Source organism: Moschus berezovskii, chromosome 22, assembly GCF_049115385.1.
Source record: "Moschus berezovskii isolate FMDL1 chromosome 22, NW_MosBer_1.0, whole genome shotgun sequence".
NCBI classification, from domain to species: Eukaryota; Metazoa; Chordata; class Mammalia; order Artiodactyla; family Moschidae; genus Moschus; species Moschus berezovskii.
In genome coordinates this window covers 37742490-37766626 of record NC_142481.1, presented here as the reverse complement: position 1 = coordinate 37766626, position 24137 = coordinate 37742490, and the positions used below count along the sequence as shown (strand labels likewise).

At 53.2% G+C, this 24137-nt stretch overlaps 1 protein-coding gene across 1 annotated transcript; it reads left to right on the top strand.

Annotated features, from left to right (window-relative positions):
- The first annotated feature begins 395 nt into the window (after positions 1–395).
- Positions 396–22459, top strand: DRC7 (dynein regulatory complex subunit 7). Its single transcript, XM_055411117.2, has 18 exons — positions 396–777; positions 3736–3967; positions 4534–4708; positions 5825–5950; positions 6699–6893; positions 9112–9270; positions 11007–11225; positions 12141–12269; positions 15631–15703; positions 16543–16671; positions 16871–16999; positions 17978–18198; positions 18955–19170; positions 19676–19786; positions 19874–19984; positions 20866–21060; positions 21916–22055; positions 22327–22459. Exons 1-18 carry the CDS (start codon positions 756–758, stop codon positions 22418–22420), a joined length of 2676 nt encoding a protein of 891 aa, XP_055267092.2. The 5' UTR covers positions 396–755; the 3' UTR covers positions 22421–22459.
- The last annotated feature ends 1678 nt before the right edge of the window (positions 22460–24137 follow it).

Here is a 24137-nt window from a genome sequence, read left to right as displayed (position 1 = left end):
GGAAAGTTATGACCAACCTAGATAGCATATTAAAAAACAGAGACATTACTTTGCCAACCAAGGTCCATCTAGTCAAGGCTATGGTTTTTCCCGTGGTCATGTATGGATGTGAGAGTTGGACTGTGAAGAAAGCTGATCACCGAAGAGTTGATGCTTTTGAACTGTGGTATTGGAGAAGACTCTTGAGAGTCCCTTGGACTGCAAGGAGATCCAACCAGTCCATTCTAAAGGAGATCAGTCCTGGGTGTTCATTGGAAGGACTGATGCTAAAGCTGAAACTGCAATACTTTGGCCACCTCATGCGACGAGTTGACTCATTGGAAAAGAGTCTGATGCTGGGAGGGATTGGGGGTGGGAGGAGACGGGGATGACAGAGAATGAGATGGCTGGATGGCATCACCGACTCGATGGACATGAGTTTGAGTGAGTTCCGGGTGTTGGTGATGGACAGGGAGGCCTGTCGTGCTGTGATTCATGGGGTCGCAAAGAGTCGGACACGACTGAGCAACTGAACTGAACTGAACTGAATGACTGTGTTCATCAATGGGTTCACAAACATTCCTAAAGCTTTAACCATCAGCTTGTGCAAACTGGCACACAAGCTGGTTCCAGCCCACCACTGGCTGAGGGACGCACTGCAGTGGGTCTCCTAGACCCAGACCTGGTTAGTGACAAAAGACTACGTTTCCCAGAAGCCTCCTCTCCCAGGACCTGCCCTGGCCTTGAAAGCTGTTACCATGGAGACAGGCTAACAGATGGTACAGGCTGTCCTCAAGGGTGAGATGGGAGCAGGGGTGCCGGGTGGCTGAACCCCACCTGGCAGAGGGGAGGGCGAGGGCGCTGGTGGTAAGGGGGATTCTTCTGCCTGGGGGCTTTCAACCCCATACTTTCTGGGGAAGTTTGAGTGTGTGTGTGTGTGTGTGTGTGTGTGTGTGTATGTGTGTGATGGTGAAGAGGAGGTTGCTGCTGGGGCGAAAGACACAGGGAAGGGCTTGTGGGGTGGGGAGCACTGCTGGGCACAGAGTTGGGGGAACCTTAAGGCGGGACTGCCTTCCTCATATTGTGCTTTAGCTGACAGGGCAGGCTGATGCAGGGAATAAGCGTTGCAAGTTCTGGCTCAGCTCCACCTCTGATGACGTGTTCTGTGACCTTGGCTCAGAGCCCATTTTAGTGGCTGCCCACTGACACATTGGCCTCCTCCCCTCCTATGTCTTTCCTTTCACTTCCCCTCCACTAAACCATCCATTCCTTCTAGGATTTATGCATGTATTTCAGAGCCAGGAATATACAGGTTCATGTGTATATCTGCTCCTTACTAGCTCTGTGACTTTAGGCCAAGCACTTAACCTCTCTAGGCCTCAGTGTTCTCCTCTGAAAAGTGGGTATCATAATAGTATCTGCCTCATAGGGTCCATAATGGAAAAACTCAGTCTTCCACCTTCTGTGTGTCTCCTTTACTACTCAGACAAAACCCTTTGCATCTGACACTTCTGGTTACCAAATGTGTGGGTTTTCCCCTCACTGAGTAATTCCTTTTTAAAATATTCATTTATTTATTTGGCTGCATCACTTCTTAGTTGCACCACACACAGATCTACATTGCGTCATATGGGGTCTTTCTTTGCAGCTCAAGGACTCCCTAGTCATGGTGCGTGGGCTCAGTAGTTTTGAGGAATGGGCTTAGTTGCTTCACTGCATGTGGGATCTCAGTTCCCTGACTGGGAATCGAACCTACGTCCCCTGCATTGCAAGGAGGATTCTTGACCACTCAACCACCAGGGAAGTCCCAAGAAATTCTCCATGACACCACTTGTGTGTCCTACAATTCAATTCAATTCTGACACTACCTACTTGGAGATGGCATCAGATCCCACAGGTTAAGGGCTCAGTCCCGCAAGACTCTTCCCACCCACTTCAGATGCCAACAGCAAGCAAGTAGTTGGTCCCTGGGTTACCCACAAATTCTGTCCAATGTGGCTACCAACTGGGGGTTCCCATGACCCCCTCCTTGGGTTCTATTTATTCGCTAGAGAGACACAGAGAACTCAGGGAAACACCTCATTACATTTGCCAGTTTATTAAAGGACACAGAGAGGACACAGAGGGTCAGGCAGATGAAGAGGTACGTAATGCGAGGTCTGGGAAGGTCCTGAGTGCAGCAGTTTCTGTCCCCGGAGAGGACGTTGCCTTTCCAACCTGGAGGCTCCCTGAACATCCTACTATTGAGAGTCTTATGGAGGCTTCCTCACATAGGCTTGATCAATTATTGAGTCCATTTCTGCTCTTCTCTCGTCTCTGGAGAATTGAGGAGGGGCTGGAAATTCCAAGCTTCCAGCCATGGCTTGGTCTTTCTGATGACTGGTCCCCATCAGGGAGTCAACCAGGGGGTCACCCAGCCTTGCTGAAACAGAAAAAAAAAAGATGTGCCTAGTATTCTTATCGCTTCGGAAATTATAAGGGGACTGGATCTTTGGTCCACTTTAGTGAAGCTGGGCTCTCTGGCTGCAGACAAGGCCTTCCCTAGGGCACATGAGCATACATGGCATTTCAGTGTGTCCATCCACCCGCCACGCCCCCACTCAAAGGTCCTCCATCCTGAGAGATGATGCAAGGGCTTGACCAGAAGAGTGTAGGCTGTGTCACTGCCACCTGCCCCTTATTCAGGTACCTTAGTGGCAGCCCCATTCTTGCCCTCTATGTTCAAAGTTTGGTGATGTTACCTCTTTTTTTTTTTTTTCTTCCTTGCTATTATCAATGGGCTTCCCAGGTGGCGCCAGAGGTAAAGAATCCACCTGCTAATGCAGGAGAAATAGGAGACACAGGTTCAATACCTGGCTTGGGAAGACCCCTGGGGTACGTTATGGCATCCTACTCCACTATTCTTGCTTGGAAAACTCCATGTGCAGGGGAGCCTGGCGGGCTACAGTCCGTGGAGCCACAAAGAGTCAGACACGACTGAGTGACTAAACAACAACTTCTTGTCTCCAGTGTTGCCAACCATGGTGCAACCCAATCTTGTGAGGCACTGGGAACCAGCCCTGTTAGCAACTTCATGACTGAACATACAGGTGTCATATCTAAGAGGTCTAAAAGATAATTATCAATAAGTTTCTTTGAATTTAGACTTACTGGACTTCATAAATATATTTAATAGGAAACTTCATAATACTATCCATACAGCATTAACATCACCTGCCAAAAGGAGAAAGTAACTGACAGAATAAATGTATGAAAAGCAAAGCAAGGTTAATAAGTCTCAGCTACCTGCTCCTGCCCTGACAATAGTCTCAATGTGTGACCTGCATCGTCTCTGCTTTAAGAGGAAATTTGCATATGTCAGAAAGGTGTTACAGGTGTGCTCGCACCATGTGGAGACTTTCTCTCTGATGGAAAGGATGTTTAAGAGGGTCTTGCCTCCTCCCTTTATTATTGAAACCAGTGGTCCCCAACCTTTCTGGCACCAGGGACCAGTTTCATGGAAGACAATTTTTTTCATGAACCAGAGGTGGAGGGAAGTGGTTTCAGAATGATTCAAGCACATTACATTTATTGTGCAATTTATTTCTATTCTTATGACATCAGCTCCACCTCAGATCATCAGACATTAGATCCCAGAGGACTTGGGGCCCCTGAATTCTAAAGCACATCAAAGCACCACCCAGGGACACAGGCAGTGTCATTGACTCCATTCTGGCCTGAAATTGGCCACTCTGAGTGCGTTTAATCTTCCTGCAGCGATCTCCTCTCTAGACAGTCAGAGACACGCCAGAATGGAGGTCCTGAAGGAGAAAGTGGAGGAGGAAGAGGCGGCGGAGCGAGAAGAGGCAGCTGAGCGGGCCGAGAGGGGAGAGAAAACAAAGAGGCCGATGGAGGTGCGGAGGGGGGAAGCCACCATGACGCAGGAGATGCTCAGAGACCTGGAGAGGAAGCTGTCAGAGATCGAGGTCTCTGTCCCGGAGAAGCTCTTGTGAGTGTCAGGGATGGGGAGTGAGGGAGATTTGGCTCTGCCACCCTGGCGGGGGTCAGACCAGAGCTGGGCAGAGAGAGAGCAGGTCAGCATGCACGGGGACACAGAAGAAGACGGCTAAGAGTGAGGACCGCGCTTTCAGGCTGTCTGGTCCAAGTCTCCACTCGGCCCCTCCCTAACTGTGTGACCGTAGCAAGCCACCCAGCCTCTCTGTGCATCATTTCCCTCATGTGTTTAAAGGGGCAGCTGATCAACCCAGTGTCTGTGACAACCCAGAGGAGCGGGATAATGGAGAGGGGAGGGAGGCTCAAGAGGGAGGGGACATGTGTATCCTTATGGCTGTTGTACAGCAGAAATCAACACAACATAGTAAAGCGATTATCCTCCAATTAAGAGTAGATTAAAAAAATAAAAGAGCCGCTGATAAGAAGGACACTTCCCTCCTAAGTAGTTACGAGGATTAAAGGAGGATGGAGTAGAGCCGGCAGCAGCTAAGGTAGATGGAGGACTCCCTGTGTGCCAGGCCCAACTCCACGCAGGCTGATACCACCCTCTTGTGGACACAGGACCTTCACCAAGGACACCATCGACACCTCCAAGCTGCCCTTTTCTTACCAAAGCAACACGCTCAAGGAGGAACAGCTGCTGCAGGTGGCAGACAACTTCTCCCGCCAGTACAGCCACCTGTGCCCGGACCGCGTGCCCCTCTTCCTGCACCCTCTGAACGAGTGTGAAGTGCCTGTAAGAGCCGGTGGTAGAGGCATGGCCGGGGCCAGAGCACAGAGGGCGGAGGGAGGTGGGCCAAGCACAGACCTCTCCTGGAAGGGGAGGGGGGCAGCATATAAACTCAAACAGCCTGTGTGCGTCATCTCTGGGGTCTGTGGTGGCTTGGAGCCCCCATGCCCCACCTAAGGGGCAGTCAGACACCCAGTGTGGTCTCCAGCCCCTGAGGCCAGCCCTGTGCAGAGAAAGCCAGAGATATAAGACAAAACGGGCCAGGACCTGAGTGCTGGCTTCCTTCCTTCCCACCCTGGGACCCAGGGCACGTCCCTGAGTCTCACTGGGCCTCAGTTTCCCCACTTGTAGACGGAATGGCAGTTGATGAATGCGAAGTTACAATGCTGCAGCCCATACACAGGCTGACAGGGGCTTGCAGACTGTTTGATCTGGCCCACCTGGTGATGGAACCCTTGTGTTAGCTGCCAGCACTTGGAACTCAGCTGTTCCCAACTAGATCCCTAGTCACCTCTTTCCTGGGCCTGGTAACCCCGGACCTGTGTTTCTGCTACAGCCATCGGTGGGGGCTGCCCCTTAGGTGGGGCCATGTGTGATGTGGTGCTGGTGAAACCTTCCTCGAATTCACAGGGAGACCCCAGGGGCCTGGCTCCTGGCCCCAGGGCAGCAGAGCAGCCCCTCAAAGGCCATAGAAGCACTAGGTCCCCCACGCTGGGCAGCAGTCTAGAGTCAGACAGACCTGACTCTGCTACTGACTGTAGAAGACCTGAACAAGTCAGCTCACCTCTCAGAGCCTCGGCTTCCTCAGCTGTCAGCGGGACCTGCCTCACAGACTTGCTGGGGGTCAGGGAGGTGATGCGGGGCTGAGCGGCACTGAGCCGGGAAGAGGTGATGACGCGGTAGTGATCACATCACTGGCACAGGATTATACTAGATCTGAGCAAGAAGGGCCTTGAGGGAATCCCTTCCTCCAACTCCCAAGGCCCTGAGTAGGAACCTGAGGCCCAGAGAGGCCTAGAGAGCCGCCCCAGCCCCATCCCGAGGTCTCCAGCTTCCTCGGAGCACCGTGGTTTCCTCCCAAGTGGCACATTGCCCCAGGGCCTGTGGTCTCTCCCTTTGCAGAAGTTTGTGAGCACAACCATCCGGCCCACACTGATGCCCTACCCTGAGCTCTACAACTGGGACACCTGCGCCCAGTTCGTCTCTGACTTCCTGTCCATGGTGCCCTTGCCCGACCCCCTCAAACCTGTAAGTACCACCTGCGGCTGCATCCTTAGGCCATGAAGCCAGAGATGGGAAACCAGGCAGGTCGGAAGAAGGAGGCTTGGCCAGCCTCGGGCCACAGTCTATGAGTCTGTCGGGGCTGAACCCCTCACCAACCCCCTGGCTGGGAGGGAGGATAGGAACAGGCCCAGAAAGAGACAGCCACTTGCCTGAGGTCACACAGCACGCTTGATCTCTGGACTCCCACCTCTTTGACTCCTTTGCCTTCTTCGGCTTTCAGAGTCTTCTTTTCAGGACTTTAGGAGGTGGAAAAGGAAAGAGGTGGACCTGCTGCCCACATTTCAAGGCCACATTTTTGGGGTTCTGACCAGCTTAATCTCTTTAAGGACGGAGAGTGGGAAGGAGGGAGAGAGAAGGGGACATGTACACAGTGGAGAAAGAGAAGAGAGAGACTGAGGTAGAAGGCAAGGGTAACTTTGGAATAAAACCATAAAGCATCCAATCAGAGATCCTCAGACCGGAAGCCTCAACATCCCAGGCGGTCTTTCCCATCAGGAAGAAGCCCATGGCCCTTTGGAATGACAGGCACATGTGGATTACGCTTTCTGGACACGGGGGCTGTGGTTTTCACCCCATTCTCAGCAGGCTCCCTAACCCAGCAAAGGGGAGGAGCCCCCCTGGGGTCGCGCCTACACACTGGCCCTGGCGCCCAGCCCTGGGGAGACGGGTGAGGGGCAGGGGGCGGCTGCACTGACCAACATGCTGTGCGCAGCCCTTGTACCTATACTCCTCGACCACCGTGCTCAAGTACCAGAAGGGGAACTGCTTTGACTTCAGCACGCTGCTCTGCTCCATGCTCATCGGCGCGGGCTACGACGCCTACTGTGTCAACGGCTACGGCTCGCAGGACCTGTGCCACATGGACCTAACTCGGGAGGCGTGCCCACTCACCATGAAGCCCAAAGAGGTATGGCCGGGCCCCTGCTGCCCTCAGCGTCACGTGAGATGTGCCATCCTTAGGGCAGCCCATCCCTGCCGCTGAGCTCTACAACTGGGACACCTGCGCCCACTGAAATCAAACCACTGATGACTCCTCTCCCCGGCATCTGCACGCACACAGCCCATTCCTGCAGACCGGCTGCTCCTCCACTTGTCGTCACTCAGTTTGAGCTGCTGTGTTCCCCACATTAGTGGATGCCACATGGCAGCCATCTTCAGCCAAGTTCTTCCAAATTTATCCTGTGCCTGTGATAAAAATCCATCCAGTCATTTTCATACAAGGAAAAAGCAGACAAATGGACAGGTAGTTCTGTCTTTTTTTTTTCCCCTCTCTCATGTAAAAAGATCCCTCTTTAACAGCACAAAATTTCAGCAAACCTCCACCAAACCACAGCAGGCCGTGGCTGTGCTTTTATATACGCTGACTGCTGCTGCTGCTGCTGCTGCTAAGTCACTTCAGTCGTGTCCGACTCTGTGTGACCCCATAGACGGAAGCCCACCAGGCTCCCCCTTCCCTGGGATTCTCCAGGCAAGAACACTGGAGTGGGTTGCCATTTCCTTCTCCAATGTGTGAAAGTGAAAAGTGAAAGTAAAGTCGCTCAGTCGTGTCTGACCCTTAGCGACCCCACGGACTGCAGCCTACCAGGCTCCTCCATCCATGGGATTTTCTAGGCAAGAGTACTGGAGTGGCTTGCCATTGCCTTCTCCGATACGCTGACTGAGCACACCATAATGACCCCAGGCGGCTGTGAACACTCAAAACACTTCAAAGTGAATATATTTGTAGGAATCATTAAAGCATCTCTTGGAAAATAGCCACACTACAGGCAGAAAGCACTTCCCAGGTGGCTCTAGTAAGAACCCGCCTGCCAATGCAGGAGATATAAGAGATGTGGGTTCAATCCCTGGGTTGGAAACATCCCCTGGAGGAGGACATTGCAACCCACTCCGTATTCTTGCCTGGAGAATCCCATGGACAGAGGAGCCTGGCAGGCTACAGTCCATAGGGTCGCAAAGAGTTAGACACGATTGAAGCAACTTAGCATGCATGCACAGGCAGATAATGCTTTTCATGAACTGGATTGATTCCAGGACTTTGTGATCCAGGGTCAAGGCCCCATGGGTATCTGCAGCTTGGGGCAGGGGATTCAGGGACCTGAGGCAACCAGCATGATGCACCTGTGTTATACCTGTGTGAGCAACTGGGGCCCCCGGGGCCGTTCTCTGGTGGAGAAGGAGAAGGAGGCACCTGGTGAGAGCCCAGCCTGCTCTCTCAGGCCCAGCTCCCCAGGAAAGATGGAACAAAAAAAGCTCCATCACTGCTTTTGGCTCCAAAGGCCTATGAACTCACATACGGGCCTCTTAGCTCTGCCAAAATTTTAATTATGAAATTGATATCAATAGCTAATGGCTGCTGAGAACTTTTCCGTCTATAAACCACTTACACGTTTCTTGACTTGGTTGCTCCTCTCAAGAGCACTGCATGCTAGGAATGATTGCTGTTGTGTTTTACATGTGAGTGTGTTGAGATGAAATAGTTTTTGTGACCAAAGTCACACAGCTGGTAAGTGGGTCCCTGGGGGCTGAGGACCAGTCTGTCTGACTATGAATGGTAGAGATTCGCTATTTCTCCCTCATACCAGGTCCCCATTCTGCAGCTTCTGTGGTGTCTTTTCCTGGACATTTTTCTGGCCACCTAGCACACATTCATGTACACACACTCATGTGTGTGCTCGTGCGCGCGCGCACGCACACACACACACACACAGGCTTTGTTCTTCTTCCGAGCCCAGGAAACTCTTACTTCAAGTCAACATATGAAGCCCTGAAATGGTAAAACCTGGAAAATCTGATTCCCGACAATTTGCCCCATTTTCTAAATCAGACCCAGATCATCGCTAGTCTAGGCCATGGGGGGTGAAGACCAGAAATCACACCTCCTGAGCTCCGGCCTGGATGGGCAGCTCATTCAGGCATTGTCCTGTCTCCTTTTGGAGGATCAAGCCTGGGGAAAAGGTTCTCAATGAATTTTGCAGAAGATCCTGCAGTTAGGGAAATGGAAGGACATGCCCACAGTCACAGGTCTGGAGCTGAGGCTCTTTCTGTGTTTGGGGTCAGAAAGCCTGTGGACTCCAGGAGCAACAGTGTGGGTGGCTGCTGATCCTTTTCCTCTTGTCTCATGACAGACAGTCAAGGAGCAGGAAAAGGCACCCCCTAAGAAGTACGCCATCAAACCACCCAGGGACCTGACCAGCAGGTTTGAGCAGGAACAGGAGGCGAAGAGGCAGGAGGCGATCAAGGCTGAGGAGGAGAATCGGAAGAAGCAGGAGGAGGCACGCCTCTTGGTGGGTCCAGCACCCTCAGCCCTCAAGCCATGAACTCGGCTCCAGAGAAGCGGCTGCTAGGAATGGGGAAACAGACACAGGTCATGAAGGGATGTGTTTATGGGCCCCCAGGTTCAAATCCCCTCCTCCCCCTTCCAACCAACTCCACCTCCACCCGGCCATGCGGGAATCCCAGTGGTGGTCAGCCAGATGCTAATACTACAGAACTGTGCTGCCTGGGCCAATTCATTGTGTGCTGTGCAGTTCTGGTGTCCTTTTTGTTCCAGGAGCTCACCGAAGATTTACCTGCATACACTCTACATCCATCCTCCCATCCACCTTCCCATCATCCTCCCATCCACCTTCCCATCCATCCTCCCACCATCCTTCCACTACCTTCCCATCCATCCTCCCACCATCCTTCCACTACCCTCCCATCCATCCTCCCACCATCCTTCCACCATCCTCCCACCATCCTTCCACTACCCTCCCATCCATCCTCCCACCATCCTTCCACCATCCTCCCACCATCCTTCCACTACCCTCCCATCCATCCTCCCACCATCCTTCCACCATCCTCCCACCACCCTTCCACCATCCTTCCACCACCCTCCCACCACCCTCCCACCATCCTTCCACCACCCTCCCACCATCCTCCCACCATCCTCCCACCATCCTCCCACCATCCTCCCACCACCCTCCCACCATCCTCCCACCATCCTTCCACCACCCTCCCACCACCCTCCCACCATCCTCCCACCATCCTTCCACCACCCTCCCACCACCCTCCCACCATCCTTCCACCACCCTCCCACCATCCTCCCATCCATCCTCCCACCATCCTTCCACCATCCTCCCACCATCCTCCCACCATCCTTCCACCACCCTCCCACCACCCTCCCACCATCCTCCCACCATCCTTCCACCACCCTCCCACCACCCTCCCATCCATCCTCCCACCACCCTCCCACCATCCTCCCACCATCCTCCCACCATCCTTCCACCATCCTCCCACCATCCTCCCATCCATCCTCCCACCATCCTCCAATTCACCCTCCCATCCATCCTTCCACCACCCTCCCATCCATCCTCCAATTCACCCCTCATTCACCCTCCTATCCACCTTCCCATCCATCCTTCCACCATCCTCCCACAATCCTCCCACCACCCTCCCACCATCTTCCCATCCACCCTCCCACCACCCTCCCATCCATCCTCCCACCATCCTCCCACCGTCCTCTCGCCCATCCTCCCACTACCCTCCTGTCCACCCTCACTCTCATCATCCCTCTCATCTGCTTTGCTTCCCTCCCTTCTTGTCTCTCCTTCCACACAGTATTTATTGAGGGTCTACTGTGGGATGCAGTAGACCCTGGGGATGCAATAATGAACATGGCACAGTAATCCTTTTCCCAGAGGGGTGCAGACAAGGAAGCCATATGGTGGCCCTCTATCTTTCTTTGGATGAAATCTCACCCAGAATCACAACACCAGAAAGCCAATAAATCCCATATACCCTAGAGCTCCAAAAGGTCAAGTTGATAAACCACAGATCGAGCTAGATCCTCCCATTTTATCAATAAGAAAACAGGTTCAGAGGTGGGGTGATATCCTCAAGGTCACGAAGTCAACCAGAGATGCAGTGTGGATCAAAATTCGGTTATTTCACCAGTTCCTCAGCCCCAGGGAGATGTTTGGACCCCTGATGATCCCCTTCCCATCAATTTACCTCGAGGTCACCCACCTTTCCCATGCAGGAGCAGGAGAATGCGAAGACCGACCCCCTGCACGGCCTCCGTGTGCATTCCTGGGTCCTGGTGTTGTCGGGGAAACGTGAGGTGCCTGAGAGCTTTTTCATTGACCCATTCACTGCACGCAGCTACAGCACCCTGGACGATCACTTCCTGGGAATTGAGAGCCTTTGGAACCACAAGAACTACTGGGTCAACATGCAGGACTGTTGGAACTGCTGCAAGGTGCTGGGCGGGGCCTGGGCGGGGGTGGCGGGCACAGTGGGGGAGGGTGGGTGTGACCAGTGGTTAGAGCTGGCCACCAGCCAAGGGGGCTTTGCACTTTTCCTGGAGTACCCAGGGCTTACTGCTTTGCCCATACATAATCATGCCAGTATGTTTATTGTCACTCTCTTAGTTTCTGTATCCTTATAAAATGTGGACTGTTAGTTCAATTGATTTTTTAAAAACATTGTACTGAAGTGCAATATACATGCAGAAAAATGCACTTACCCTACACATCCAGCTCAATGAACTTCCATATATATTTATGTATAAAAACTCAGTGCCAGGACTTCCCTGGTGGTCCTGTGGTTGAGAATCCCTTTCCAATGCAGGGGATGCGGGGTTGATCTCTGGTGGGTGAACTAAGATCCCATATGCCCTGGGGCAATGAAGACCCAGTACAGCCAAAACAAAAAACAAAGCCTAGTGCCATTTACAGAAGTTAAAAAAACGTGTGCACACGTTTGGAGGGAGGTGGTAACTGGATACCAGGGGGCTTTCTGGGAGTGTGGATAATGTTCTATTTCTTGAACCGGTTTTTGCTGTACAGCGACACCTCATCTCTTCCTGTAAGGACAATGCCGAATGAGCTCCACATCCAGGCCTATCAGGCCAGAGAGTTTCCGAGTCTCGCACCCAGAGCCCAACACGGGAAGGGACTCCCAGCCCCCTCAGGGCCTCCGTCTCCCTGTGGGGATGAGGAGGGCGGGTGAGGACTCTCAGAGGCAGCCTGGAGCCACATTCCGACCCCTCTGAGACCCAGCCGGGTCTCTTCTCACCCTGGGCTTGGCTGTTCCCCGCCCCCTCCCTTCCCCTGTGAAGGAGGAGGGGGTGCACTGGCTGTGGGGTGTGCTCAGCAACCCCCTTCTCCATCAGGAATTGATCTTCGACCTGGGAGACCCCGTGAGGTGGGAGTACCTGCTCCTGGGGACCGACAAGCCTTTCCTGTCCCTGACTGAGGAGGAGGACGAGGGGATGAATGATGACGACGACGTGGAAAACCTGGTGAGCCTCCGTGGAGTGGGGGGACTTGACACCCTGTCTTGCTTCAGGCCAGCCTGACACACTTCCCCCCACAGGTATGTGTCTAGGGTGGGGTGCAGTTCAGATTGCCCACTTATCGATTCCTTGAAGCAGAAGGGTCTGGACCATGCCCTCATTTTACAGATGGGCAGACTGAGGCCCAGACAGGTCCAGCGACCTGCCCGGGACCCCCAAATGGTGCAGGGAAAGGCTGGGACTTGCATTCAGGCCTCCTGCCCGCCCCACACTCCCCCACCCTTATACACACACACACACACAGTCCTGTTCAGGGGTTGCCCTGCCCTTTGGAGTAGGGCAATAAGACCCTCTCCACAAGCCTGGGGAGCCCCAGAACCCATCCCTCACATCCAGGCCTCTCCTGCATGGTCACCATGATCCTCCACACACACTTCCAGACCTTTCTTGTCCCTTCTGAAGGTCATTGGCCTAGTTATCTCTGATCTCCTACTCAGGGGCAATCCAGGCAGGTCTGCATGAGGCCCTGTGAGTGGAAGTCAGAGGCCCAGATGCCTTCGCTACGGGTTCCGACATCTTGGGCAAACTTCCTAACCGTTGGAAACTTCAGTTTCATCATCTGCATGTAAAATGGGGGGATGGGGTCAGTTACATCACGGTAGTAATAACTGGGGTATTCGTTTGCTAAAGTCGCCATAACACAGACTGGGTGGCTTGAACAGTAGAAATTTCTTTTCTCACGCCCTGGAGACTGAAAGCCGAGCTGTCAGCAGGGTTTGGATCCTCCTGAGCTTGGAGGGGTGACCACCCCCAGGTCCTCAGACTCTTTCCTCTGTGTGTGTCTGGGTCCTAATCTCTTCCTATAAGGACACCAGTCATATTGGATTAGGGCTCAACCGAATGACCTCAGTTTAACTTAGATACCTCTTTAAAGATCCTGTCTCCAAATATAGTCACATTCTGGGGTTCTGGGTACTAGGACATATGAGTTTTGGGGGGATACAATTCAGCCCATAGGTAACACTCATATGGCCCTCTCTAAGTGCTGTGAAAGTGATAGTGTTATTGTCTGACTCTTTGCCACCCTATGGACTGTAGCCCCCCAGACTTCTCTGTCCATGGGATTTTCCAGACAAGAATACTGGAGTGGGTTGGTATCGTCCTGACTCAGAGATCAAACCTGGGTCTCCTGCATTGGAGGCAGATTCTTTACCATATAAGCCACAAGGGAAGCCCTTCTAAGTGCCAGTAGGTATTTAACTTGCCAATATCTTCACAGCTACCCTGTGTGATGGGTCCTAGTATTGTCATCCATGATTATTATTGCCCCATTTTACTGACAGGAAGGCTTACACACAGAGGGGTGAAACAACTGACCCAAAGTTACACAGCCAACAAGTGACAGAGGTGGGACTTGACTTGGGATTTGACAGTCCAGCTCCCAAGTCTGGGTTCTCAAAGGTGGTTCTGTTCGGTCTCCTGGGGCTGCATGAGGACAAGTGAGACCACCGGTGTGATGTGCTTGAACAGACGTGTAGACCGACCTGGAAATGGTGTTGAGTGTTCTCAGAGTCTTCTCCCTGGAGGCCAGAGAGCCTCCTCTCCTGTGCAGTAAATCCTGGACCACTGGTGCCCCCTGCTGGCCTCAAAATGAGAACAGACAGGCCAAGTGGGTGTCAGAGGTCTGAGCAATTTGACAAGAAGAGTTGTTTTTTATTTAATTTTTTATGTTATATTGGAGTATAGCCGATTAACAATGTTGTGATAGTTTCAGGTTGACAGAAAAGGGACTCAGCCATGCATTTACATGTATCTATTCATAGAGAAGTTTCAAACTGAGAAAATCTTATGCAAGTTTCTGTGGTTACCTAACCTGAAGATCATTTGTCCGATGTAGTTGCTAAGTCATGTCTGACTCTTTGCGACCCCATGGACTGTAGCCTGCCAGGCTCCTCTGTCCATGGGATTCTCCAGGCAAGAATACTGGAGTGGGTTGCTATTTCCTCCTCCAGGGGATCATCCTGACCCAGGATTGAACCCACATCTCCTGCATTGGCAGGCAGGTTCTTTATCAGTGAGCCACCAGTGAAGCCCTTAAACCTGAATTTGTTTCTGTTTTGCGTGTGTATTCATTTGTATTGTTTTTAAATTGAACATCAGAGAAGTCATACTGGAGAAAGGCCTTATAAGTGAATGCATTCAATGTGAAAAATGTTTTACCCATAAATCCTTTATGTACATCGAAGAATTCACACTGGAGAAAGGCCTTCTACATGCGATGAATGTGGGAAATCTTTTATCCACAACTCCAATTTCCATAGACATCAGAGAATTCATACAGGAGAAAGCCCTTATGCCTGTAATGTACATGGAGAATCTTTTATAACTCTGGCTGGCATCCGTTATCATCAGAAAGTTCACAGTGAGGAAGTGCCATATAAGGGCAGTGACTATGGGACCTCCTTTAATCAAATGCACCTCCTCAGTTCTGGTAGGAAAATCCACACTGGAGAAAAGTCTTATGAGTGCAGTGAACGTGGGAAATCTTTTACTGCTAACTCTGACCTTTGGTATCATCAGGGAATTCACAGTGGAGAAAGGCTTTATGAGTGCAGTGAACGTGGGAAATCTTTTATTGCTCGGATGAGCCTTCTCAGTCATCAGAGAGTTCACACTGAAGAAAGGCCTTATAAGTGCAGTGACTGTAGAAAATGTTTTATTAACAGTTCGAGCCTTCTTCGTCAACAGAGTTCACAGCGGAGAAAGGCCTCACGAGTGCAGTGAATGTGGGAAATCTTTTCCTGCTAGCTATGGCCTTCAGTATCGTCAGAGAGTTCATTTGTCTAGACTAGGCCTTATTTACCAGATGGGGAAACTAGGCTCAAAGAGAAAGAAAAACAATAAGGGCAACCAGGCAGTGTCCCAAACCCTTATGTGCATTTATCAGTCAATCCTCCCAAGCAGTTAGAAAACTGAGACTCAGAGCTGTTAAGGTACTTTGCCTGAGCTGCTGTTGGATGGAGGGTGGGGCTTGGGCCCACCCGACTCCAGAAGCCCCTCTTTTAACGAAAGGCCTGTGGCTTTGTCTCCTGCCTCTGCGGGAAGTGGGAGGGGGTCACACGGGACAGGGCGTGGCGGTGCTTGCCAGGCGCCAGGTGGGTAGAGCGATGGAGCTGCTCTTCCTCCTCCCCCGTCTCAGGTCATACCAGGTCAGATCTCTAGCACCCCTGGGGGAGCTGACAAGCCATCTTGGGGGGCTTGGCCCTGTGGGGTGAGAAAGCAGCTCCAACCTGCCCGTAAGTCAGCCCTGATCAGAAGGCCCAGTCCTGATCAGAACTACCCACCCCACCCTCACCTCTCCCAACAGGGCAAGGAGGATGAGGATAAGAGCTTCGACATGCCGCCCTCCTGGGTGGAGCAGATTGAGATCTCCCCTGAAGGTACAGCATCTCTGGGCCTTTGGGGACGTCTGTGGCAGTGGGATGCCTGCAGAGGCTGCCTTGGCCCCTCATTTCCAAACCTCAGCTCCATGTTTCCTGCTGCACCCTCTTCATTTCTTCCTTCCCACCATACACTCAGCTCTGCAGCGGGGGACTGACCCTAGTCTGGCACACAGGACAGGGCTCAGTTACCAGACCCAGGGTGATGGAGTGTGGCAGTTGCTGGAGGACCGGGGACCAGAACACAGCTGTTCCCCTCCCTCACCCCACTCTGCCAGGAGGAGACTACGCACAGTACCCAGGGAGGACGGGGGTCTCAGGACCAAAAAGGGGCAGGCAGGGAAAGCAGGGGGTCAGGGCATGCTTTTGCCTTGTGCCAACCTCTGCTGATTGCTGAAATTTCCATCTGGGAGTGCCTAGACCTATAGGGAGGACCTAGGCTGTCCCATCAGGGCGGGAAGGGCTGAAGAGGGTGTCATGAGAACCCGGGGGTTGGAGACTGAGGAGTGGGTGGGCAGAAGGGGCTTCTGGGAGCAAGGCTCATCTAAGCTAAGTTTTAAGGGATTTGAAGAAGTCAGCACATTATGGGCAGGAGGGGATGGTGTTTCCAGCCGAGGTCTGGAAGTAAGAGTGCGGTTTGGTCAGGCTCAAGCTGAGATGTCCTCCAGGGCAGGAGCCGCCCTGGTGACTTGTCCCCTCTGCCTCCCTGGAGTGGGCTTGGGGGCTGGAGGAGCTGAGCAAACAGCACAGTGAACAGAGACTGAAGAGTGGCTGGTGAGGCTGGTCTTCCCATCCCCCAGTCTGGGGAGGAAGGCCCCCAGCCCACTCTGTGTCCTCAGCGTTCGAGACCCGCTGCCCAAATGGGAAGAAAGTGATACAGTACAAGAGGGCGAAGCTGGAGAAGTGGGCCCCGTACCTCAACAACAACGGGCTCGTGTGCCGCCTCACCACCTATGAGGACCTGGAGTGTAAGGGGGCAGCCCTAGCTGCGGGGGCGGGGGGGAGGGGGCAGGAGAGCTGGGTCCCCGACATGTCACGTGCCCTCGGTAATGTCACCACCCCTATCTGTGTGAGTGTGGGCCCTGCTGGTCTCTGTGTGCTGGGAGCGGTGGGACGGCGGCTGGGGGAACTGGCCTGGCTGCTTCAGGCACCGATCGGGCCCCACAGGTACCAAGGCTTTGGAGATGAAGGAGTGGTACCAGAACAGGGAGGACATGTTGGAGCTGAAGCACATAAACAAGATCACGGGCTTGAATGTCGACTACTTCAAGCCGGGCCATCCCCAGGCGCTGCGCAGTGAGTAGACCCTGTCACTAGGCCAGCTAGGAGCCCAGGGTGGGGGCCTCATGTGCTCCTTAGAGCAGCCTCCAAGGCAGCTGATACATGGTGGGAGGAACCATCATCCTTATTACCAGGGTTCTTGGGTGGCAAGCAACAGAAATAGCCCCTGCCTCCCCAAGCAAAGCAGATGTGTGGGAGGTCAGAGGAAGCACAGAAAATCTAAGGAAATGTGACACGTGTTCCTCCAGGAAAGGTAAAGCAGGGCCGCAGCCCATGCTATGGTTGGGATCAGGTACCCACTGGGGCCCCGTTTACAGGGGTTAGGATGCTAACAAGAAAACCAAAAGCATCCCCACAAGGGCGATGCAGGGGGCAGAAGTATGGCAGTGAGGATGTGGCCGCAAGCCCAGGAGGGTGGGAAGCAGGGTAAGACATATCCTGGGAGAGAATTAACAACCCAATCCAAGAATTCACCAAATAAAAACATAAGGTCAATATACATTTAAAAACATGACCAATCTCACTTGGTTGGGACAGGAAGAAGGGGAAGGGAGGGAAGGGAAGGGAAGGAGAAAGAAAGAAAGAAAATCAATAAGGGACCAACCTACAACCCTTCAGTTCGCAAAAATGAAAAAATGGGCCTACCACGTGTAAGCATGAGCCTCCCCTTCATTCCTGGTAGGACAGCAAATTGGCACAACTTTTCTGGGGAGTGGTTGGGCAAAATAATCATTGGTAGATTTCAATTATGTATGTTTTTTGACCAGCAGTTCTGTTGCACAAATAGCAAGCAAGAAGAAAACATACATAAAACAGATGTTCATCATGGTGTTGATTATAATAACAAAAAAGCTGGAAGCAGCCTAAACACCTAGCTCTAGGGCATTGGTGACATCATACATGAGGCTTCTCCCCAAGGCCTGGGGTCGGGTTATGAAGCCAGGGGCTCCAGGGGCTCACCTAGGCATTGCCCAGTCCCCATCTCCCCCGCAGTGCACTCATACAAGTCCATGCAACCTGAGATGGACCGTGTCATGGAGTTTTATGAAACGGCCCGCGTGGACGGCCTGATCAAGCGGGAGGAGACGCCCAAGACGATGACAGAGCACTACCAAGGACGGCCGGACTTCCTCTCCTACCGCCATGTCAATTTCGGGCCCCGGATGAAGAAGCTGGCTTTGAACAGTGCAGAGTCAAACCCCCGGCCCATGGTGGTAAGTACTTGCTGGGCATGGGGATGGGGTGTCTGCTTACTCTGGTGGGCCAAGGTTACCCTGAAGGGGAGAAGCCCCAACTCCGGGGAGGCTTTTTTACTGAGTGACCTTTCCTGTTTTACCAAACACACCATCTCGGGTCTGTCTGATGCCAGACATCAGCCACTGGGCCACTGAGGTATTATGGCCTTGTGTGTGTATACGCACTCTTGACTAAACACTTAGAAAATATGTAAAATTATAAAAAGTAAAAAATATCTCAGAATGCCATCTCTCAGCTATTATCACATATTACTAGATTGGATTGTGAGCGTCTTCTCTAAGGGGTGTGTGTGTGCGTTCGCAGAATTCCTGTATCACCCTCTTCACATAATTGTGCAGCTTTTTCCTCCATATCATCACAAGTTATTTTGCACCTATATTTAACCTCTGCACACTGAAGAAGCTCTTTCTAGCAGTAAGCATAGTCAAGTGATAGAGCAGGCTGCGTGGAGAGGTGGTGAGCTCCCCATCTCTGGAGGTGGGCAAGCAGAGTCTGGCAGAAGGAACTAGAGAAGAAATGGAGCGGCCGGGCACTGAGAACCCCTGGGGCCTTGAGAGCCACTGTCTAGCTGGGAGGGGCTGTTCTACATGAACCCCCCCCCCCAAGTGACCCCAGACCCCAGCGTCCCTGAGGGTCCTTTGCGCCTGTCCTCAGGACAGGCACATAAGTCCCCCTTTTCCACCCCGCCTCCTCCGCATGGTCTGATCTCCCAGAAAATCACAGAGCGATTCTTCCGCAACCCTGCGAAGCCTGCGGACGAGGACGTGGCCGAGCGAGTGTTTCTGATCGCGGAGGAGCGCATTCAGTTGCGCTACCACTGCCGCTCGGACCACATCACGGCCAACAAGCGCGAGTTCCTGCGACGCACGGAGGTGGACAGCAAGGGCAACAAGATCATCATGACCTCCGACATGTGTATCAGCTTCGAGGTAGGCTCGGGAGTCTGGCGGGCAGGGGCAGGACGGGGTGGGGTGAAGAGAGAACCCTGGGGCCCTCCATGCTGTCTCTGCGACCTAGGAGAACTGGGGTGGAAGTCCCTGGTACCCAGCCTGGAAGTTCATCTTCGCCCCTGGGAAAATCAAGACCTCCCATCTGGGAATAATACTCTTTGAGCTCCTCTGAAAATCGTCTCCTTTTCTATCCTGCGACCAAGGCTGTGACAGATCTCAACACCGCCACCGGGCTGGCTTTCCTAGTTTCAATCCTGACTTTGCTGGCACATTCCTTAGCCCCTCTGAGCCTCCAGTTTCTCTTCTGTTGCTAGTTGTGTTTTTAGAGATGCAACAGATCCAGAGAGGTGAAGCAACTGGCTGGAGGTCACACAGCTAGAAAATGGCAGGGAAAGGTTTGAACCCAAGAGATCTGGCTCCAGAATCTGCCCACAACCCCAGCCGTTGCTGCTGCTTCTCTGAGTCACTGTGGTGGTTGTCCCAGGTGGAGCCGATGGAGCACACCAAGAAGCTTCTCTACCAGTATGAGGCCATGATGAAGCTGAAGAACGAGGAGAAGATGTCCAGACATCAGGCCTGGGAGTCGGAGCTGGAGGTTGGGTGTCCCGTGGGAGAGTGGGCAGATGGCAGGTAGCAGGGGTGGGGGTGTTTTAACCACGTCTGCCCTCACTTCCCAACTCAGGTGCTGGAGATCCTGAAGCTTCGGGAGGAGGAGGAGGAGGCACACACGCTGACCATCTCCATCTATGACACCAAGCGCAATGAGAAGAGCAAGGAGTACCGGGAGGCCATGGTGAGCCCTGCTCCCTGGCTTCCCCCTGACCCCTCCCCCACCCACCCACCCCCACCTCCAAGGTGCTGAGGTTGACAGGGATTCTGGGGGGAAGCCCTTTAGAGGTGATGAAGTTATTGACACCACAGTGGTCATCTTTGCTGTGAGCTGACCATTTCCCTGGATCATGCCCCAACATGTGCTCAGGATACAGGCCAGGTCCCCCCACACCACCTCCAGGAGCTATGGCCAAGCCAAGACCTCCACTTGGGGGCTTCCTTGGAGGTTGTGACCTGGGCTCGTAGCACCAGTGAGTAGACTCTGGCCACGGGCCTGAGTTTTCTGGCCCCTGCACACAGGGCCTTCACATTACCCACTCTGGTCGCAAGACCCAGCTTGGTTTTTTTGAGGCCAGCTTTTAATTCCCTTCACCAACCAAGTAGAGATTTCTAAAAAAAATAGATGAGGTTGGCAAGACAGGACTGGGCACCTGAGGTCTGGTTCTCAGACCCCCAGAGGTGGGGATGTCCACTCCCACATCTCCAGCTTCACTGGGCCCTCGTGGCCAATGCAGGACATAAAGAAGGCCCCAGGGTGGAAGGGAAAAAAGGGACTCATCAGCAGTTTTTAACGTCATTAACAACCACGCTTTATTACCATTTATCGAGCGAGCATCTGCTGAGTGATAGGTATGTACTGAGGTTCAAGTGGAGACGTGTGAACTCAGACACTGGAGTTGGCTGTCACCAATAACTGTGATCTCAGGAGACAGCAGAGCCTTCTGAGGCCTCAAGCGCAGAGGGTTTGAGGTCTGGTTCTGTGTGGTCACATCTCGATAGAGCTGGCTGGGGGCTGTCTGAGGCCCCTGCTGGTCCAGCTGACCCCCAGGCCTCCTCTTACAGGAGCGCGTGTTACACGAGGAGCATCTGCGGCAGGTGGAGGCCCAGCTGGACTACCTGGCCCCATTCCTGGCCCAGCTCCCACCTGGAGAGAAGCTCACGCGCTGGCAGGCCGTGCGCCTCAAGGATGAGTGCCTCAATGACTTCAAGCAGCGGCTCATTGACAAAGCCAACCTCATCCAGGCCCGGTTTGAAAAGGTGCAGCCAGGGCCCTGGCGGGGGTGGGGACCTCCACCAGAAAACCGGCCCAGGGCTGTTGGCTCAACATCGCATAGACTTGTGAGGGACTAATGGGTGGAGGGGGAGGAGGTCAGTGCTTGGTGTATCCAAAGGACCAAGCTGTCCTTCCTCATCCTTGTTTATTGGATTGAAGGGTGGATGGAGACGTGGATGAGTAAACAGAGGGATGGAGGGGTAGATGGCTGGCTGGAGCATTATAACAACTCCTATGGTTTTTGACCCATTTCTGTTGGTCAGGTAATCACCATGTAGTTCCCCTGCATTATCTTATTTAATCTTCACAAACAGGTCTCTGGTGGTGGGGGTAGGGGTAGGTGCAATGACCCTCATTTTGCAGACGACAGACTGGAAGCTCTGAAAATGTACTTTGACCAGAGTCACACGGCTCTCAGTCCTGACTCCTGCTCTAACCTCGTGGACATGTTGTTGTTGTTTAGTCGCTAAGTTGTATCTGACTCTTTCTGACCCCATGGACTGTATAGCCCACCAGGGTCCTCTGTCCATAGGATTTCCCAGGCAAGACTACTAGAGTGGGTTACCATTTCCTTCTCCAGGGGATCTTCCCCAGTCCAGGGTAGAACCCTCGTCTCCTCTATTGGCAGGCTGATTCTTTACCACTGAGCCACCTGGGAAGTCCTCGTGGACATATATCCCTCTTAACAAGGCCCCAGGGTTTCCTGCCTCTGCTTCTCTGGCTTCTATGAGAAGGGGTGACGGGGCTGACCTTGTGGGGCTGTCTGATGCCCAGTGTAGGGGGAGGGGTCAGCCTGAAGTCTGGGTCAGCCCTCCTGCTCTCCTTCCCCATGCCCACAGGAGACTCAAGAGCTGCAGAAGAAGCAGCAGTGGTATCAGGAGAATCAGGTGACCCTGACGCCTGAGGATGAAGACTTATACCTGAGTTACTGCTCTCAGGCCATGTTCCGCATCCGTATCCTGGAGCAGCGGCTCAGTCGGTGAGGAGGCAGGGGTGTGGGGAGCCGAAAGGACCCACAAGGATGCTGGAACACCAGCTTTTGTTTTTTTGGCTGTGCTGGGTCCTCATTGCCATGCATAGGCTTCTCTGGTTGTGGCACACAGGCTTAACTGCCCTGCAGCATGTGGGATCTCAGTTCCCCGACCAGAGATCGAACCCATGTCCCCTGCAATGGAAGAAGGATTCTTAACCACTGGACCACCAGGGAAGTCTCGGAGTACCAGCTTTGTAACCCCTCCCTCTGATTTCAGACACAAGGAGCTGGCCCCACTGAAGTACTTGGCTCTGGAGGAAAAGCTCTACAAGGACCCACGCCTGGTGGAGTTACTTAAAGTCTTTGTTTGATGCTCTTCACCCCCTATACCTGTGGTCCTTTGAGTCCCTCCTGAGGCCTCAGCAAAGCTTCCAGAGAAAGAAACCTCCCCCAAAGCATGGCCCTGGTGTTCCCTATACCCAGCTAATGACCATCCATTCAGGCACAGTACCTTCCTGCTTTTCCTAATTTACCTGTAAATAAACACTTGCCATTTGCCACGTGTACCTCATGTTTCACAGACTCCAGCAGCAGCCTTTTTCTCCTTCCCTTCTTTATCTGTGGCCTGGGACTACCTGTACAGCCTTATCTTATTTAATACAGCAACTGCATCCCCATTTCACACATGGCTAATTAGTGGCTGATAAGATGCGCTGGAATTCAGTCTCTTGTAGTCTAGCGTCAAGAACCCAAGTTCTGGGGCACACACCTTAGGCTTGCCATTCCCACTTTGTGAGCTGGGCCACCCCAGCCATGGTGGGGGTGCAAGCCCCTCATTTTGCAAACAAGAAACTGGAAGCTCTGAAATGTACCGTATCCAGAGTTACATGGCTGTCTCAGCCTTAACCCCGGCTCTGACTTCATAAGCATTACATCCCTTTAAACAAGATCCCAGTGGCTTTCTCTCAAGATGTGTGTGACCCCTGCCTCTGCTCCTCTGACTTCTGTGGGTAGCGGCCCTTCCCAAAGCCCACCCCACCCGAGTCCCAAATGAAGTCGGCCTTTATCGGGTTCCAAGTCTAAACTGGCGGTCCCCCTCAAGCTGCAGCGCACTCATCCATTCATCGAGGCCGTGAGGGTAGCACTCCCGGGCTCCAAGACTGACTCGGACCCGGAATCAGACTCCGTTTCTCTCTAAGCCTCCCGCGTGGGGTTCAAGCCGGGGTCCGAGCCAGAGAAGAGGGACAAAGTTCTCAGAGTACGCCAGCACAGAACCCGAGGAAAAAGAAGAAACAGCAGTTTCGGCAAAGTGCTGACTAAGGCCTCGTCCCTCCTTTTACCCCAATCCAAGATGGAAGGTCCGCGGCTTCACGCGGCTCCTGATGTCCCCTTCCTATTGGCTATCCTGAAATTGGCTTTCCAATAATACGGTTGCTGATTGGTCAATTTGGGACGGTTGCTAAAGCGATTGGTGCAGCCGCCCTTGGAGGGCGTTTCGAAAAAAATTTTTAAGTGCAAACTAGTTTTCGTGAAAGAGATGGAAAGGGGAGGAAAGGGAAAGCTTGAGGCGGAGGCGGAACCAAGGAAACGGCAGCTCGCATTGGTTCACTAGAGGCCTAGGGCCGGCTCTTGAACTCTCCTTCCTCGAGATTAGTCCAATTCAGGAAAAGAGGGCGGGCACTTAGGCGAGGCGGCAGAAGCGCCTGCTTCTATTGGTCATACCCGAAGGGAGGTGGAGCGCTCGCGGCGGCTGATTGGTGTTGGGGGTGAGGAAGGAGGGGCTCTGAGCCGGAGGTTTTGTTGTGAGGGTCGGTTGTCAAGCAGCGGCCAATCAGGCCAGGGGATGGACGCGAGTGGGGGTCGCGCCTGGAGCGGAGCCTCGGCCTCCCGAACCGCAGCTGCAGGTGGAGTGGGCGAGGGGGCGAAGGGGCGAGGCGGCCAGGGGAGGTTGAGCCCTGTGCCGGGCCGAGCCAGGCGGGGCCAGGCCGGGATGAGACGGAGAAGGCTCTGGGCGGAGGGAGGCTGGAGCCAGTGCTGAGAGGAGTGGGAGGGTTAGGCAAGGCCGAGGGACCAGCTCCAGCTTCGGGA